Source organism: Pyrgilauda ruficollis, unplaced genomic scaffold (assembly GCF_017590135.1).
Source record: "Pyrgilauda ruficollis isolate IOZ18807 unplaced genomic scaffold, ASM1759013v1 scaffold23, whole genome shotgun sequence".
Lineage (NCBI taxonomy): Eukaryota > Metazoa > Chordata > Aves > Passeriformes > Passeridae > Pyrgilauda > Pyrgilauda ruficollis.
In genome coordinates, this window is record NW_024522539.1 from 13,942,665 (window position 1) to 13,961,772 (window position 19,108).

Genomic DNA, 19,108 nt, shown 5'->3' on the forward strand with positions numbered 1-19,108 from the left:
ATTCAACTGCTAATTAAACTGTCCATTTATGTGTAATTTATACAAAAATATTGCAGCAAGAGGAACAGAAAATACCACTATTTAAAAGATATTTATACAGAGAGAATTTCCAAAGCAACCCCAAGAGCAGACAGTTGGCATGAAGAGCACAGACCTCTGCTGATGTCTGCCCAGCTAGAATTACAGGCTAGAATGCCACAGTCTAGAATATTAATCCTGGTATTTCACTGCTATTGCAAAGATAATGATTCCATCAGCAACATATAGAAATACTCTTTACCACTTTGCTAAGCTTTAAGATTAGCTCTACTGAATTGCCTGCTTCAATTATGCATGCACACATGAAGGTACACCAGCTTTTCATATGGGCTATTAGCTATTATCACTTCTTTTTGGATGTTTCAAATAATACTTATATAATATCAAAAAGAAATTAGTACACAAGTCAAAGTCTACTTGTAAATACTGAACACAAATACTATGTATTTTCTCATTCGCTTCTATCTTTGAATACCTCACTATGAAAGAGAATTCAGGAAAAGGTTGTTATGCACCAAATAATCACCCATCAATAATTAAATTGCACAAATGAAAGTTGCATCTTTATAAAAAAAAATCTGAGATTAATGAAAAGAAGTTCATGCATGAAAAAAATCAGGTTGCATAATTTTACTTTCATCTTGATCCTCTGGAATGAAAAATGATTCACAGAATTAAACAGAACACAGGAAATTACTCCAATGACATTTCATATTTAAAGCAGCCTAGCACAGAATTCATGTGTAGAGTCCCTGAATGATGCAATTCTATGTTACTGTGTTAATAACAGTTCATCTAGTGTATTTCCAATACCTTACCTATATCTTGTGCACAGGATTTAATTGTTCAGTATTTACATGGGATCACTGGTAACATACAAGAGATACTGTACATCACAATGCTCAATGATTATTTTTCTTTTGCTGAAGACCACTGAGATAAGTCTGGCTCCAATTCTCTGATCTGTTGTTTAAATTGCTACATTCTTAAACATGAGAAACAATATTTTGAAGTTCTCAAGGCCAATTATGTTGCTGAAGTCTGTTCTTCAGAAATTTGCAATATAGAAAAAATACCTTTTAAGAGAGACTAGAAGGCTGCCAAAAATAAAAACCCCACAAATCTAAATAGTTAAATGAGCTCCTTTATTCATGTTATAGAAGCAAACAACAACAAAACCCAGCCTTCAAAACAAGGCACTAGTCCACTAAGGTGTATCCCAAACACAGCACTTCTTCCCTTCATTTCTTCATTAAGCCTTCAAAAATACTAATACTATGGGATGGAAGATTGGTGCTATCAATTTTGAATTCCTCCAAGGCAGGGAAAAAAAAAACTTAAACAGGAAAACATGTTTATCTTTGAACTAGAAAGGAAGAGAAAGATAATTTATTTATGGAAGATAAGTTCATAGTCTTTATTTGGTCTTTACTTGAAAAATACACTAAATCTACCAAAAAAGGAAATAACTAACTCAATTTCCAAACATTTGTGACCTTCACATCTATATTTACAATGAAATCATTTTGGAAACCTAAATAGCTTACTAAACTCCAAGATTTAATGTTAATTCCTGACACAGGGTAATTTGTTACATTCCCTGTATCAAAGTAAGCCTATCATTATGAAGGTGATCCAGCAACAACCAGCCCAAAACTTCTAGTAAAGTTGCAGTTAACGTAAAGAGTTATATAGATACTCGAAGACAAAAAAAAATCAGATCTACATCACTTGTAAGAATTGTGCAGGATGTATTTCATTTTCTTTAGTGATGCCTTCATTTGTGCTGGGAAAATGTGCTAACTGCCACAGCTGCAGCGTTAGCCTACAAGTATTTTTATCAAAAACATAACCCCCCATCAAATTTCCAACAGCAATACAAAAAGGATTGTGTTGTTCAAACAATCACTTGTGAACGAATATGTTTGGAGATGGCCAAGACTCCAAGGGCATTGCCATCACCTGGTCCTAGACTGCCTCTGCCACCGTACAACACGCTCATTGTTCAAATAATGGGATTTAAAGAAGCCACAAACCTATTGAATGACCTATAAGTCCCTACAGTGCTAACTTGTCTTTTTCTTCTCTTTTATATGTATGTAGAGAATGGTTTTGCCTGGTTTTGTCAGACCACCAACAGCAGAAGCAGCAATCAATTGTACCTAAACATGTTACAGCAGTTCTAAGACTGTGTTACTTTGGCTACACCAAAATGCTTGTGGTTACTGTTGTGTAGGTATGAATACCATCATACTCAGCTAACTCAGCATTTTAATCACTGTAATCTTCCTGAAGTACAACACTGAAAGTACAAGTGTTCTTAAAAGTGATCTTAAAAGACTGGTACAAAGATTCAAAATTAACATCATGACACGTTTTATTAACTTACTGACTTCTGTGACCTCAAGAGCTGCAAAGCTTGCCACCATTTCCCTTTCATGAATCAATACTTTGCTAAAATATACAGTAAATACATGATGTCTACACAACAAACATAATCAATCAAGTTATTGTACTGTACCTGATTTCCATGGAGATCTAAAACATCAAGATTTTTTAGGTTCTCCAGATTTGAGATCTTCTTTATTCTGCAAGATTTCAATTATGACAATTATTTTTAATATTAGATTAAAAGTACCTTTCATTTTCCAGCCAATACAAAATAAAGCCTTTTTTTCCTGACTAACAAAAGTAACAGAAAAATAACAAATTTTTGAACCATGAAAAAAGATTGATAGATAAATGAGTATGACTTTTAGACTATCACCTTCCTTTATGACTGTCCATAATTCAATAGCAGCAGAATTTATGTGGCTCTTCTAGAAAGAGGAAAAGGATAGAATTCTTGCTCCATTAGAAACCAAAGTCAACAACTTCATTGTCTTAAAACTTCTCTGTCCTGTCATATTTTGTCAGATTCCAAACCTAGGCTATTACACACTCAACAGCATCATCTACTGGCTGATGACATTAAACACACGTATTAAGCATTTGCTTTGAGAGTAATCAAAGATCACACACAGATCCAGCTGAAACAAGTTGGTAAAAACTCTGTCTGATGTGTAACCACTCACTCACTAGTAGGCCAAGTCCTAACTACCTCAACACCACACTTCTAAGGTAAACTGCACTCAGGGTGGTTATGATAAGGAAAATAATTCCTCAAAGCACTTTAAAATTGTAGTACCCACAATCCCAACATTTTACTATAAACAAAATTGATTTCTACAGGTGAGATTTTTAATACAAAAGCTCTTAGCTCTAGTAACATATGGCACTATTGAAACTTGTCAGTTTTGAAGACAGGCTGAATTAGGAGGTGCATTCTTTATAATCTGCACATAACTGTTCTCACTGAATATAAGAAAATTAGGAAAATGTAAAAAGCCAGAGCACAACCTTTAGATGTGTGAGCAATTCCACAGATACATGTATTACATTTTTAAAATTAAAGGCTACAGGACTAGAAGCAATAAATAAGCATTAAATAAGCATGACTTATCTGTCTGGTATTTTTCCCAGCTAAATATATCAGGCAGATATACTTTTTATAGGTTATAAATAATCAATTAATACTACATTTGATCTGAAAATACATTCCACAGCACGCCACACAAATCTAAGAAGACATATTTAATAATCAAGCAGAACAGAAGATTATATGGGAACACGTGAAGTACTTCAGAAATGTTGCTTAAATGCACTAAGAAAGGAAGTTTTGACATGACACACAAAATCTGTGTGTCTGCTTCCTCAGTGGGATTCCTGACACTTAGTTAATCTTAGGGCAGGTCTCACTGGTATGACAGCAACATCACAAACTGAAAACTAACAATGGGAAATCACAGCTGCTACACCATAGGAGGCAGAGTGCCCTAGTTAGGTTTTATTATTTTTACCTGTTCTTTCCCAAAAGAAGGACTCTCAGGGATCTCAAAGTTGAAACCCCACTTATCTCTTCAATCTGATTATCATATAAATCTAAGAAAACAAGATGGTGAAGATTAGAAATATTTTGGATACGAGTTATAAAGTTATGCTGGAAATTCAAAAGACGAAGGTGATCTTCCCCATCAATAATTGGGCACACTGTCAGTTTTTGCCTGAAAGAAAAAAGAAAAAACAGAACACACAAGTAAGTAACAAATCAGTAATCCACCTTCTGCTCATCCACTCTGACTGAACAGAGAGAAGTATATTATCTTGGTTAAGACAGCATTAATTGGGTTTGCTAATTAAATTTTGCAGATAAAGCACAAACTCCTGCCTATTAAAAAATTAGCCTGAAAACACAGCTGAAATACTTCCAAAATTTTCTGAACCCCTCTCCTCTTAGAGATTTGCTTGTTACATGGAAGCTACATGGAAGTTCTGTGTTATGACCACACTAAATTTCCAACAGATGTGGCCTCACACTCTGTGAAGTTTTTCTTCAGCTATCACATGAACAGCCTGTTCAGATCAGAAACCTGCCTGCCTCAGGTGACTGCTGTATGGATATACCCATCACAAGGACATTCTCAGAGAATTTCTCCATGGGACACACAGCTCTTCTCTCAGAAACACACACACACAAAACCCAATGACCCAAGCCCACCAGTGACTGCAGCCATTAGTGGGGCACTCTGGTCACTTCAGACCAGGGGCTGAGGCTCTGGCACGTGTGCTCTGTCACCCTCTCACCTTTCCAGGGTAAGTCTGTCTGAGTTCAGGATTTTTTCTTCAGCAGTACGTTGCAATACAGGAAATGTTATTGATGAACTGCTCCCAAAATTTGTGTTATCTATTGGAAAATCATAAAGACAATACATTAACTACTTCTCTGTAGATGCATGTCTTGAACTACAGGTGATAAAAGCAAAATTTTCTTTCTTATAAAAAGTAAAGCATGAAAGTGTTTTTTGCCTCCATTCAGTACTATGATGTATCAGTTTTCTTTCCTGATATTATGACTATATCCCTCTACATCCTCTTTCCAAAGTACATCTATTTCTTTACTTTGAGGTTTTTTCAACAAATTGTTGTAAGCAAATATTTTGAAAATGCCTTTATTTTGATTAGAATTACCCAATGATATTTTAACATAAGATTGTAAAATTGTTCCACAGTTTCATATCTGAACTCAAAGAAGAACCTCAGATAAATTTAAAGACACAGATAAAATGGATGTTGAAGTAGAACTAGAAAAATAAAGCACCAAATAGTGAAACACTCCCATTGAGCCGCAAATAAATGCTAAGTCTTTCAAAGGTAAGTGCACACAATACCTAGTGATCATTGGTATTTCAATTCCATTATCAAGAAACAGGCAGCCCTTGCAAACATATCTACAGAGCTATTCAGCCTTATGCATTTCATTAATATAAGAGAAAAAATGGGCGGGCGTCTAAAAATACCTGCAAAATTAATCAACAAATGTGTTCTGTGAGCTTTGGCTTATTTAGAACATGATCCACTGAAAAATATTGGTCAAAAATAGATCATTGTGCATGCATACTACTGCAAAATATAGGCTTGACTTCTGCGTGCTTGCCCTCTTTTTTTCCCCTTCCTTCAAACAAATCAAATGTTACCAGGAAAAACATGAAATCTGCAATAAACAAGACAACAGTTTCACTACCATAGCAATGAGTTCGTTGTTGCCTGACATATAATATTATCTGTTTGGGTAAAACAATTTGTCAGTCGATTAAGAATCTTTTCAGTGCTACTCTTGAAATTTGTCATTAGCTACTCTAACACACTCTATGCATTCTTCAAAATCAAAACTGTTAAAAAAAACCCCCAAAATATTAAAATCAATTAATATTGCTGCAAAAATCTCTCTTTAGTTGTGTCACAGGTTTTTAAGCCATTAAACATAAGACCAGAAACTTTTCAGTCTGAAACATGACAAGATGGCAGTAAAGTGACTTTTTTCCTACTGTCATCCTCCTAAAGGCATGTAAAAGATCTCTATTGCTGCTCTTTTTTTAAACAAGATTTATGAAAAGCATTCACTTAAATGCCTGTATTATGTTTTTGAAAAAGATTTCTAGTGTTTTCCTTGCAATGGTCTACTGACCCCTTTTAACACCTAAAGGGAGCACTAGGAAATACCTTTGTAAAGGCTCCCAGTAAAATAGAGACTAATGAGAAGATTCCACTGTTACCCGAAGCATGGGAACTAGAAATGTGGCTCTTTTGTCATGCTCTGAATTTTGTAGGGGAGTGAATAGAAGTCTCCCCAAGTCCTGATAAAGACCCTGTACTCTACTTCAACACCAAACCAGAAAATTCTGTCAGATTGGATGGTGCTGGGAGACAGAGCTGCTTATTACACACCAAAGGATTTCATACTCTTTGGTCTTCTGCACAGGGAACAAAATCAAACTGCAGACTTACATTTACTCCATAAGTTGCACAGTATCCCTAAAAGCCAACCCACTCTGAATGGCTGCTGGCCTTCATTTTCTACCAGAATGAATGAAGAGTTGCCATGATAACTAAATTGATCTTCTACTCACACAAATCATAGGCAAGCAGCAGCAACATGGCAGAAGTATTTCAAGTCTCTTCCCGTCCTCACCACAGTTAGCAGTGATATCACAAATATCTTGCTTTGCAAAGCCAAGAGCAAGCACAACAGAAAAACTATCTCTCAATATCACAGTTCCAAATTAGAAACAAATTTTGTCTAAATATATTAAAATGTTAAACATCCAGTAAAATGTTACTTTAGACAATTGTGTGGCTATTGAGGGAATATACAGTAGGGCACCTGATAGGTTGTGGCTTGGTAGATAGAAGAAAAAATGCTATTCCACAAGGGGGAAAAAAAGCCCAAGCAGTGCGTTAAGGACATAATGCAACAGTAATTACATTGAATTACTGTAGCCAAGTAGGAAACACTGTCACTCCTATATTTTCTAATAATGATACAATCTTTCTTTACTTTTTAAATAGCAAAACAGAGACAAAAACAAACCAAACTCTATGGAATATTACCTTGTCTTCCTGAGTAGTTTTTTTCCAGATCATGCTGCAGAAGCCTATTGTGGAAAGATGACTGGTCTTTATTTATTCTGAATTCAAACTGTAACACAGTATTATAGACAAATGTTAGAGTTTTCAAATGCAAATAATATCTTTACACAAACGCAAATTTAGTGCTAACAGCAGTTCACAGGAATTTCTACAAATGCTCTGGGGAAAAAAAAATTCTCCAGCAAAAGGTGCATTCATTCTTTTCACACACTACAACTAAACAGTTTCACTGTTGGAAACCAAAATGAAAATATGGCAGTTACCAGTACATTGATACACAGTTGACTGAATAAATAAAATCAAACCCCAGCCTCTGAGGAATACTGCAATTACAGGAGAGAGGTAGAGAGAGAAGATCAAGAAATCATATATATATATATATATAAAGCTTATGGCAGGCTATAGTACAAACCCCTGTTTTCATTTTATATGTTTTCAATAGGATGAAATAAATTTTAAAAATACTATCATATACATTAGATATTGTAAGTCAACAGGTAAGTACTGAAAAGGTAATTCCTATATGAATGCATACAAATTTGTCTGTATCATACAGTACATTTGTTAATATAACTATCCAAGAAAAGGTAATAATTACTGGTTTGGTTTTTTCTGGTATTGATGAGGTCTGGATGACCAGCTGGAGACCACAATTATTAACCTGCAAATTAGAGGAAAATGAAATTAAATGTTAAATTTCTCAGAAATAGCAATACAATTGTTGATTGCAATATTGATATATTGCATATCAATAGAACTGCTTTTTAAACAATAAAGCTTTTTTCAACAGCAAAATCTGCCAATAAAAGAGCTATTTTGCAAAATACTATGAAGAATACATCACATCTCTAAGTAACATGAAATTTTTCGTTTACAACAATCACACTGGTTTAATTTTAAAAATACACTGAAAGCGTGACTTCCATGGGGATGCAACTCTCAGTACGAAGAAAACAAGCGTTTACATTTAAATACGCCTTGTATTTTCAAAAGACAAAACATGCTGGTCTTTGAGCTAGATTTATGCGACAAAACCGAGACGTCTCACACGAGCACAGAACCGACCGGCTCATCCACGCACATGGATCCATCCATGCTCCTCCCAGCACAGCACCAGTGGTGTCGGGGAGCTGCCGCCCGCCCGGCAGCCCAGCCCCGGCAGCACCTACCGCTGCGGGCGCGGCCCGCGGGCCCCGGCCGGGGCGGCCCTTGCTGGGCACCATGGCCCGCTGCCCCTCGGCCCCGCGCAGTGCCTCGGCCCCAGGCGGCCCCTCAGGGCCCCGCAGTCTCAAGCAGCCTGCCGGAGCTCCGCGGTCCCAAACAAGCCAGCACGGCCCCGCGCCGCCGCCGCCCTGTCGGAAATGGCTCCGCCGTTACCGCGGACACCGCGGCTTCCGCCTCGCCCGCCGTCTGGGGCGGTGCCGAGGGGCGGGAAACCGTGAGGGGAGGGAAACCGTGAGGGCCGGGAGACGGTGAGGGCCGGGAGATGGTGAGGGGCGGGAAACCGTGAGGGGCGGGAAACCGTGAGGGGTAGGAGAGCGTGAGGGCCGGGAGACGGTGAGGGGCGGGAAACCGTGAGGGGACGGGGACGGACGGACGGATGGATGTGGCGCTCTGTGGTCGTCCTGCTGTGCTCGCTGTCACCCCCACCCCTCTGCCCCACAGTAAAAAGCCGCTATTATGATTGTATTTTTCTGAATTCTACAAGCAAGTGGCTGCGTGTGAAAACCCGTGACAGGGCGAGAAGCTGGATGGTTCCCGTCGTGCCTCAGGAAGTGGTCTTTTGTGGGCATAGACTGGTCACAAAATGTGACAATCACAAAATGTGACAGTCAACCTGTGCGAGCTCCTGGTGCTGATCCCGCAGCAGCTCCTGGAGTCCAGGAGCTCCACTGATGCGTAGTGCATGCTTTTAAATACACTCATCAAGAAATTAGTGGTAGGAGAAGTTACGGTGTGGCTGTCAGTGCGTGGAAGGGCTGCGAATTGCCTCATGGTGTCTTTCCCAATCAGAATCATGGAATCATCAAGGTTAGAAGAGATCTTTAAGGCTATCAAGTCCAAATGTCAACCCAGCACTGTAATCCCTAAACCACAAACCACATGATCCAGTGCAGATCCTGACACTCTTAAGCACCTCCCTGGGCAGCCTATTCCAATGCCTGGCCACACAAGCAAATAAATATTCCAGGTTTAGCTTCTTGTATTGTCATTTTAGTTTCCATCTGCTGGAAAACGCACCATAAGAAATCTGAGCAGATTTTGGTTGTGCAGTTGAGGTTCATGGGTTTATGATGTTTAATGAATACCAGTGAGCCATGAGTTTCCCTCTAAGGGACTTCTCTGCATTAATATATTTAGTTTTAAGTTTTGCTTTGTTTATAAATAGTGCTTTATCTCTACTGGAAGATAAGCATTATACAGCATTGTTACATCAAAGGGAAAATAAAACAAAACAAACAAACCCAAAAAAAACCATCAGTCTGGCAATTTCAATGGAAATCTAATCAACGCAGTGTTTGAAATTACATCAGTCTTCATCTGGCCAAAAGCCAGTTCTGTGCTGTGACCACTGGAAGAACAAATACACACACACATCTAGTGTCCTTTGCTATAAAATCAAGTTCCCTTAACCTTGACAGAAAGATATATCAGATAAACTGAAAGGTCTCTCTCAAACATCATTTGGCTTAGCTACTTGGGTAGCACAAAATAGTTCTTTGTTCATACTCCTGACCTTGTTTGTGCCCAGGGAGGCAAACAACTTCCATGAACTCATACAAAATCTGACCCACACCCCCTGTCCATATTCTTGCCTAGAATGTGTAATTGTGTTTGTATTTCTGTGTCCACTGAAAAAAATAGCAAAGTGATGCATTACCCAAGACATAATACAGAATGTTCCATCAGCAGAGAACTAGAGATTTGGTTAGTGGTGCTTGTAAGCATATTTCGTAAACAAAATACTTTATTGCTTAAGGCACATTTAAAAATCAGCCAAAGCCTGAGGCAGGGCAGTCTCAGAATGTGTCCATGCCAGCAAACCTGACTCATGAGGGCTGTTTGCCACAGTAATGAGAAGAACTGGCCATGTGCAGTCTCACTCTGTCCATCCAAATTTTTAAGAAGAAAATATTGAAGCAATGCAGACATAAACAAGGATGCCACAAATGAAGCTGTGACTTAAAGATCATGTAGCAGTTTGGGTACAGACAGTATTGAAAAAAAATCTTCCTTGAGTGAAGAATGAGTATTTACATGGCAAATTGAAAAGCTTTTGATTCTAATATTTAGCACATTAACGTTAATTTCACTTTAGCAGCTGAAACAGTCCACTGAAATATAGTACAACAGTCTTAAGTTCAAAATAATCACTGCCTAAGTGTTTCAGAAAGAGGGCCTCTATTTTAATTAGTTCTTACGAGGAAATGTTTTTATTCTGTATTAAGTGTCATGCAGAACTATAGAGGAGACTCCTCTGCAAAACCAGCACGTATCCAAGCATGTCCTTGTTCACAGGTGTATCTTATTTCCAAATCTCACCGTCGGCATTTAAACACACTTACCCCAACAAAGCCTTTCTGACTTTCACTAAACGCAACGCTCTGCTCAGGGAGCGGCTGCGCAGCTCCAAGGCTGCGCCAGGAGAAGACAAGCTGAAAGGCTGCCTTCCGGCGAGGAGCCCGTTGTTTTCTGATGAAACAAAAGCAGTCCGTGTTCAGCTGTCAGGAGGACGCTTCAGCTGCCCGGCGGGCCCGGGGGCGGCACGGCGGGAGGAGGGTCGGACCCTCCCGCTGCCGTGCGGGCGCGCCGGGGGAGCGGAGCTGGGAGCGCCGCCCCAGCGGGAGGGGACAGGGGGGGACAGGAGGGGAGGCGGCCGGCGGCTGCCGCTACCCGGGGCATCGCGGGTGTCGCGGCGGGCTGAGCCCGGCCGGCGAGCTCCATGGCCCAGCCGCAGCCGGCCGAGCCCGGGGCCGCGCCCGCCGGGCCGGAGCTGCCGGCGGGGAGCGGCCCCGTGCAGATCCGAGTGGCCGTCCAGGCGGCGGCCGAGGAGGACGAGGAAGACGAGGAGGAGGAGGGGGGCGGCGGAGCGCAGTGCCCCAGCTGCAGCGAGGAGGACTCGGGGCGGTGCGGGCGTTCCAGGTGAGCCCCGGGCAGGGGCTCCGGCGGCGGGGACGCGGTGCGGGCGGGGCTGTGCGGGGCGAGCAGCGGGGCCGCCGCGGACACCCCCGGAACGGAGCGGGCCCGGCTGATGCAACGCCGAGGGGCGGGTGGGAGACGCTGGAAACCCTCCAGCACGGACACCCGGCGGCCGGGAGGGAGCTGCCCGCCGCACCGATGGCTCGCCAGGGCTGCGTCCCACCCGCCCCCGACGGGACTGCCGGGCCCGGGGCTCTCTCGCAGCGAGAAGCGCCGGGCTCTGATGCTCCCGACATTTCCAATTCACTGCGTTTTACAGAAACATTTTGGGGGTTAGCTGTAGCTGTGTTTTGAGTTTCGTTTTGGGGTTTGATGTTTTGGTTTTTTCCCTCTTTGTGCCCGTTTTGGCTTGGTGTTCTGAAATTGCTTTGATGTTTATCAGAATCTCTTACTTGTAAAACGAACATCCAGGATTTTTGTGCCAGCAAACTGCAGGAAGACAAAGATCTACTAGTTGTAGTTCATCCTGTGGTCTGTAGTAAAGCTGCAGATGGAGTCATAAATTGTCACATAAAAATTTAGGTACAGTAGCAAGAAATTCAGTAGTCTGTTTGAACATTTATTGTTTCTAATTGATTTTCTAACTTCATACCTAGCATTGACTCAAAATGAACCGCAATGTAGTATTTTAAATTACAGAGAGCTTGTAGGAGAGTGAGATATTTTCTGTAGCTGCCAAAATTGTCAGCTACGGACTACAGAAACAGGAGTTGAACAGAGCTAGCAGAGTGCAGTTAAGGTTTTTAAACTGAGTCAGCTTAGTTATTCCAAAATCATATGTGACTGTTGTATTTTTATAAAAATGTACAGCAGCCTACAATATTACATTCCATTTACTGATTTCTTAAAATCAGGATATTATTTACATTTGTTATCTATGATAGTATTACTTGTGAAGAGCTTCTAGCCCTGGCTTAGACTAGAAAAAAAAAAGTTTATTTTTTCAAGCTTTGAAAGACAATAGCTTTTAAATACTCCTAAATGTCACTTATTTAATCCTCTGCAGTAGATGCTGTCTTCAGAAATGTTTGCTGACAGTGTTGATGTATATTCAGTTCTTGTGGAGGTTGCCTTTTTGTAAATGGCCTCTTCCTGATCCAGGAAAGGCCAGAGGTATTGCCATGGAGAGAACTCTAAAGACTCTGCACCAAAAGTAGGTGAATGGAGTTTACACATTCTTCTGCCATTTACATATAACCTTACCTAAGGATTTCCTCTTTTGGGAATGCAGCATCTGATAGGAAATTATTTACAAACATTTGGAAAATTATTAGGGATGATCTAAAACTGCTGGGAATGAGCCATCCCACTCTCCAGCTGAAGCTTGCAGACAGCTTGCCATCATTAGGCACCCCGTAATGTATTTGTGTTTTTATTGACAAATGTGGACTGTCCTTGAGTGACTGTACTCTTGGAACTTATAAATTAGATTGCCACATAGTGTTTATTAATGCAATACTTCATTCATTTGGAGACTCAGCTAAAATTTTTCAGAAGGTTAGATGCTATCCAAACAATTTAATATATTGTGAGATATTTAAAATTCCAAATCTGCTCTCTCTGTAGATATGTTTAGTTTCTTGTGTGACTAATGACCAGATGAGTCACCAAGTTGAAAGATTGTTTTTCATTCTGTTTTACAAGCATATCATCACAAAGCTCTGAATAAAAAATAAAGTTGTGAATAACTACTAGGGTTTGGTTCTTTGTCAATGTTGACTGAAATTATTTATCAACTACTTTTGTAATACAGTTGATACCCTAGAGGTGCCACCAATTGATCATTATCACAAATTAACATGGAGCTAGTTACAAATTTCTTCATTTATTGTAGGTGCAATTTCCATCCAGCATTTAGTGAGGGCTGTTGTAAGAGCCCATAAGATTTTGTAAAAACTGATGTATCTGCCAAACACAGAAATAGTGTGTAGGTCAAACTGTGACCAAGATTTCAGAGGTGAAATGTTTCACCCTGATTCAGTGCGTCAATGCTGTAGGTCTCTGCAAACATGCAATTAATTTTTGTTGTTTTCCAAAGCACAATACCCCTTTTTGTCTCTAAATAAACACCTGCAAATATCTACGCTAATAAATCCCTAAACCAAACGTGAGCCTGATCCAGAAGGCAAGGTTTTCTTAGCAGAGTGTGGATTTGTAAAAAGGCTGGATGTTCCAAGCTTCTTGTACCCAGACTAATTCTGAATCAGTAGTAAATGAAGTAGTGGGAAGGGATTATCATGAATGAAAAATAAATCCCATTGGTTTTTGCTTTCTTCTCAAACTAGCACCCACAGCTGGGCATTAGACATTTTTTACCATCCTAATTGTAATTTCATGTATTATCCTCCACTTCTGGCTTTGCCAAATAACAGAAATTCTTTATCTTGGTCTCTCATTCTTGTCATTCCTTTGAACTGTACCCTATTAGAGGCTAGGGAGATTTTTAACAGGGAGACTTCTAGGACTGTGCAAGTGAGTATCCACACACACCAGATGTGTTGCCCTATCATCAGAACTATAACAAATAAATGTACTGTAAGCTTCAAAAAGCCAGGTGCCAGAGAACTGCTGTAACTGGTCCCAGCAGCAGGCAGAGCTCCTGTGCAGAGCCCACTGACCTACTCACTCTCTCCAGACAGCAGCAGACACAGCACTGCAGTCACTGCCTCCGTCACCCCTGCACACAAGGGCAGGGCAGGGGATCCAGCAGGCTGCATCCCCCCTGCCAGACTGGCCTCACAGCACTCCAGTGTGATGCCTGCTCCTTTTCCTAAGGATTCCAAAGCCTGCAAAAGCTACTTAAGACAGTTTTGGGGAAATGCATGGCTCCTTCTTTTCATTACTTATGTACCTGGGAGACCAAACTAATGCATGATTTATAGGTTACTTAGTGGATGATTTTATTAACAGAAACTTTCATGATGATCCCACAACAAAACTAGACCACTAACAACTTGAAGAAATGACTGACTTTAGACAGACTTGTCGATTATAGGCACCTGTAAATGGAAATTTCTGTTTCAGCAACAAACATGTTGCTGTAACTGCATGTGGCAAGATGTTTATCTTGAATCCATAGCTGCAGTATCTTTGGAGGAATAGAATGCTCAACAGTGCTCCACTTTGCCCAGGTACCCAGACAATATGATGGGAGGTAAAGAGAAGAAATGAGAACAGCCTCATGAGGAACCTGCATGTGTGCATATAAACCTGTTCCTGAGGTACATGAGCTGGCAGGTTTAGCCCCTGTGGTAAACTGCTGGTTATTGTGCTACTGTGTCACTCTGGAAGTGACCTATAAAATGTCAGTCCTCCTCACTCCCTGGATATCAACCTCTGCATCCATGAAGTGAAGAGGCTTAAGAAATCATGACTGCATCCAGTTGGAATATTCCTTCTCTGGTATGTGACACTACTCATGAAGCACATAAAGGTCAGGCCTATGTTTAATAGCTTCATACTGAAAAATATAACACTGTGACTGGAGGAACTTTGTATAGTACCAAGTGCCAGGGCACCTTCATTTCATGTTTTGGTGGAGGATTGAGTTGTCAGTGCTTTCAAGCCATTAGTGTAGATGTCTCATTGTTCTGCACTGAGATCAGCTTTTGGAACGAGCTCAGGAACTAGATTCCTTATGCTGACTGGAAAGCTTCATCCTCTGAGCTAGCCTGCTGCCTCAGCTGGGTGGGTGATACCTGTCCAGTGCCCACATCTAAAGTCACTTGGAACCAGCATAATGGTTATGCCCTTTCACTTTGAAAGGCTATTTGAATCCACTAATAGAAGATGAAGAACTGTTGATAAAATGATTTATCTGTTTTCCAGTGGTGGGGAAAATGATGATGACTCTGACCAGAACTGGAAGCCACCAGAAAATGATCTGATCCAGAAGTTAATAGCACAGATTGAATATTACTTCTCAGATGAGAACCTTGAGAAAGATGCCTTCCTTCTGAAGCATGTGAGAAGAAATAAGATGGGCTATGTCAGTGTTAAACTTCTCACTTCATTTAAGAAGGTAAGCCAACTTTTTAATACTTGAAGGGTCTCATGCAAGCCTGATAAATCTAAAAACAGCAGAAGAGATTAAATTAACATTTTATACAGGCAACTTTATAGTCTTTCTCTTTATCTGCCTGGTTTTGCTATGATGGTTAGATTTGTACTCATCCAGAACTTTCACTGCTGAACTTGTTGATGACTGGCTAGGGAAATCATTGGCTTAAAAGCCTGTATGCTTTTAAATGACCATTCTTGGAGACAGGAGGACATTAGATAAAATTAATTTCCATGGCAACTACTCATGAACAGCAGAGTAGTCCTGGTAAAGTTACATTCCTGTCTCTGAGAAGGGACAGTGAATCTGACTTTTGGACAGAGAACCAAAAATGAAGAGTAGTATAAAGTATCTGGTAACCAATGTCCCTTAGACTTGAAGTGAGTTTTATTATTTTTTCTTTTTTTTTTTTTTTTTTTTTTTTTTTTTGTCCTTACGTTAGAAAGACCTATGTAAATCTGTAAGTAACTGATTTCTAGAATTACACTAGAAATACTTTGTCAAGCTTCTAAATCTCATTGTTTTGCAGTTATTCAGTCTAGAAGTTAAGGCACTCAATTTTGTCAGACCACTTCAAGCAGATTATATTGGTAAGAGATAAACTCTCTATAAACATGTAATGAAAATGGAAAAGTTTGGGGTGTTTTTTAGACTGAGATTTTTGAGGGAGGAAAGATCAGTTCAATACACTGAAGACTTAACCTTCTTGTTTGGCAAATGTAAAACTTCAAACAAAACTTCTTGTTTGGCAAATGTAACATCCATAGAACATGCATTTTGATCACGGTTCAGGCCTAGATGTGGAATGACCAAGCACTACTTGAGCAGGCTTTCAGATTATGATTTCCAGTTTGAGCTTTAGTGCCAGTTCCTGTTTTAATTCGATTCAACAGGACATGAGCTTTACAGGAGCTCACTGATGCCCATTACAGCATGAAAACTGTATACTTTCTCACTAAGTCTGCTGCATGAAACTTAAATCCAGGGTTCTGCTTGTAGACTGAAGCCTCCCTCTGCCTTAAAATTCAGTGACTAGTTTGATTGGGTTTTCTCAGTTGTGGTGCTTAACCTGTGTCTGTCCTGAAGGTGAAACACCTTACTCGTGACTGGAGAACCACAGCCTATGCACTGAAGTACTCCAGCACTCTGGAGCTCAATGATGATAACAAAAAGGTTCGAAGAAATACTCCAGTTCCAGTGTTTCCAAGTGAGAATGTCCCTACCAGGATGCTACTGGTGTATGATATCCACAAGATTTCTGAGCTGCAGGCCCTTAACAAAGAAGAAAATGGATGCATGCAAGAAAGGATAATGGAGCATCTCCTCAAAGCCTTTGTTACTTTTGGTGTAATTTCATCAGTTCGTATTCTCAAGCCTGGCAGGGATCTCCCACCTGATATCAGGAGGGTCAGCAATCGGTACACCCAGCTGGGAACCCAAGAATGTGCAATTATAGAATTTGAAGAAGTAGAAGCGGCCGTACGTGCTCATGACTTCATGTGTGCTGAAAACAAAGAGACTGGCATGAAAGTTGTCCAAATAGGCATGAAACCACCAAAGAAAAAAGTTCCCAAAGACAAGAGCCATGATGAAGATACCAGCAAGAGCCTTAAGAAGGCTCGATCCCTTAACAAGAGAGTTGAGGAGCTTCAGTTTGCTGGTGATGAATCTTCAGCAAACAGCTCTTCGGACCCAGAGAGCAATCCTACATCACCGCTGTCAGGACGCAAACGTACCACAACAAATACTACGAGTAATTTGAGCCCCATGATCCACCCAAACAACCATTTGAGTCCTAACATGTCACCCAGATCAAGTCCTTGGAACAGTCCATCTTCACTAAGAAAAGTAACAAAAAAATCTCCGCTGGCTGAAGACAGCAAGCTTAATGCAAGCACTAGCCCTGAAATTCCAAGGAAACACACCGATTATTCCTCAGATAGCAGCATCACTCCTTCTGGGAGCCCCTGGGTGCAGAGAAGAAAAGCCCAAACTCTGACACAAGAGAAGAGTCCTGTCAGCAGTCCCATGTTGGTTCGGAAAATACAAAATGCAGACGGTCTCCCTGTAGGGGTGCTGCGGCTGCCTAAAGGTCCTGATGGCACCAAAGGATTCCACAATGGCTGTGAAAGAAGGAAGGCTATGAAGGGTGAATAGACTGTTCTTTAAAAACAGTTTCACAAATCAGCCAACAGCTGGCGACCAAGCCTCGTGAAAACTTATCGCTTGAGTGACTCAGTTAAGTCAGTATTTAATTTTAAAAGCTTTTGTATTTATATAGAGACTTTATCATTTGTATATTTGTATATTATTTTCTTCACAGAACAGATGAGGCTGGAAGGCATCTCTGGAGATTGCCCAATCCACCTACTTTGCTGAAGCTAAAAGTCACTGATAGGTTTGAGTATCTGCAAGGACAGACTCCCAGCCTGTCTGGCTGATGTGTTCCCGTGTTCAACCACCCACACAAAACCAGTCTGTGCCCCTTTTCCTGTTACTGGATATTGCTGAGAAGTGCCTGGCTCCATCTTCTTTACTTCTTCTCATCAGATATTTAAAAACCTTGATGTGATCCTCCCCCAGAGTCCTCTCCACTCCAATCTAACCAGTGCCCACTCTCTAGGCCTCACAGGAGGGACGTGCTAGCCTTTTAATCAGCTGAATCACTTAGCTAATGCAGGGCCCTACCTGCATCCATTCTTTATAATGTATTCTTTTGAAACACCTAAATATTCAAGCAGCCATATAAATCATTGATGTAAGTACATTATTTGCCAAGCTAGGATCCTGAGGAGCAGTGTGTACTTACACTTTAGTGGCTATATTATGAAAAGCTATGGAATATTACCAGTCTTATCATAGGGAGCTGGGGTTTTGAAGACTTCCTGTGTTTGTCACAGAAGGAACAGAGAAACCAATGCCACACAGTGAGCAATTGTTCTCACATACATCACCAAAGCAGTATTGTTCAAGACTGCTTGTCTTGAATCAGTGTGCATTTTCATGAGTAAAGACCGAGCAGTGGAGACTGCTCTGTAAGTGTTCTCTTGTATAATCAGATGAAAATAAAAATATTAACTCTAGATCTATTTTGTTTACTTTAAAAATAAGTTGAGCTGCACATGAATAGATAACTTAAACCTCATCTTATACCACATGAAATTCTAGTAGCAGTTACTCAAAATTTCTATTGCATTCAGGGAATAAAATTTTCTCTGCCCCATTACTGATGGTTAATTCTGTGATGATGCTTCACTCTGTGTGCCACAGTCATTTTTATACAATATTATAAACTAAACAGTAGTTATGTCACTGCTAACTCAGAATTTGACAAGCAGGCTCAGCAAGAAGTGCTTAAATTAAAATTAACTATAATGCTACACGAAGTGAAAGAAGGAAACTGCAGTTTTACTTACAAAAGTTAAACTGGAAAACTAGCCCAGGGACAGTAAGAGCATTTCAAGTTGCAGTGGTCATCTTGGGAACTGTGCATGACAAAGGTCTCATCAGATGGTGATTCTTCATTCCAAAAGTCCACATCCTGTCCAACTTCCTAAGTGTAACATTTCTGCTGTGTAAATAACTGCAGTAACCCACAGTTAGACTCCTATACACAGAAATCCCAGCTCTGTGTGTTGCTCTTTAGCCACCCACATACATTCCTGGTTCTTCCACTGCACACAAATGCAATCCTCCAGGTGACCTCCCGACTCCCATGACACAAACTACAGCATGTGCACAGATTTTGTGAGCTCTCAGCACCAGAACACACAGGCAGGTGCT

General features: G+C 40.5%; 2 protein-coding genes across 3 annotated transcripts in view; one reads left to right on the plus strand and one right to left on the minus strand.

The window, feature by feature from the left end:
- The window catches only part of LRRC49 (leucine rich repeat containing 49), a 41,083-nt gene extending 32,622 nt beyond the window's left edge, over positions 1-8,461 (minus strand). Inside the window, exons 1-6 of the mRNA XM_041469230.1 lie at positions 8,235-8,461; positions 7,664-7,726; positions 7,027-7,114; positions 4,723-4,822; positions 3,939-4,142; positions 2,561-2,627 (exon numbers count right to left, since the gene is read on the minus strand). Coding sequence (XP_041325164.1) covers positions 2,561-2,627; positions 3,939-4,142; positions 4,723-4,822; positions 7,027-7,114; positions 7,664-7,726; positions 8,235-8,288 — 576 coding nt within the window. The 5' untranslated portion in view covers positions 8,289-8,461. The remainder of the gene's footprint in view (positions 1-2,560; positions 2,628-3,938; positions 4,143-4,722; positions 4,823-7,026; positions 7,115-7,663; positions 7,727-8,234) is intronic.
- Positions 8,462-10,933: 2,472 nt separating this feature from the next.
- Positions 10,934-18,408, plus strand: LARP6 (La ribonucleoprotein 6, translational regulator). 2 transcript variants are annotated; one of them, XM_041468990.1, is made up of 3 exons: positions 10,934-11,208; positions 15,094-15,286; positions 16,412-18,408. In XM_041468990.1, exons 1-3 carry the CDS (start codon positions 11,009-11,011, stop codon positions 17,480-17,482), a joined length of 1,464 nt encoding a protein of 487 aa, XP_041324924.1. In that variant the 5' UTR covers positions 10,934-11,008; the 3' UTR covers positions 17,483-18,408. The 2 variants fall into 2 exon arrangements, with proteins under 2 accessions (XP_041324924.1, XP_041324925.1); XM_041468991.1 differs by lacking the exon at positions 10,934-11,208 and adding an exon at positions 14,411-14,667.
- Positions 18,409-19,108: the final 700 nt, after the last annotated feature.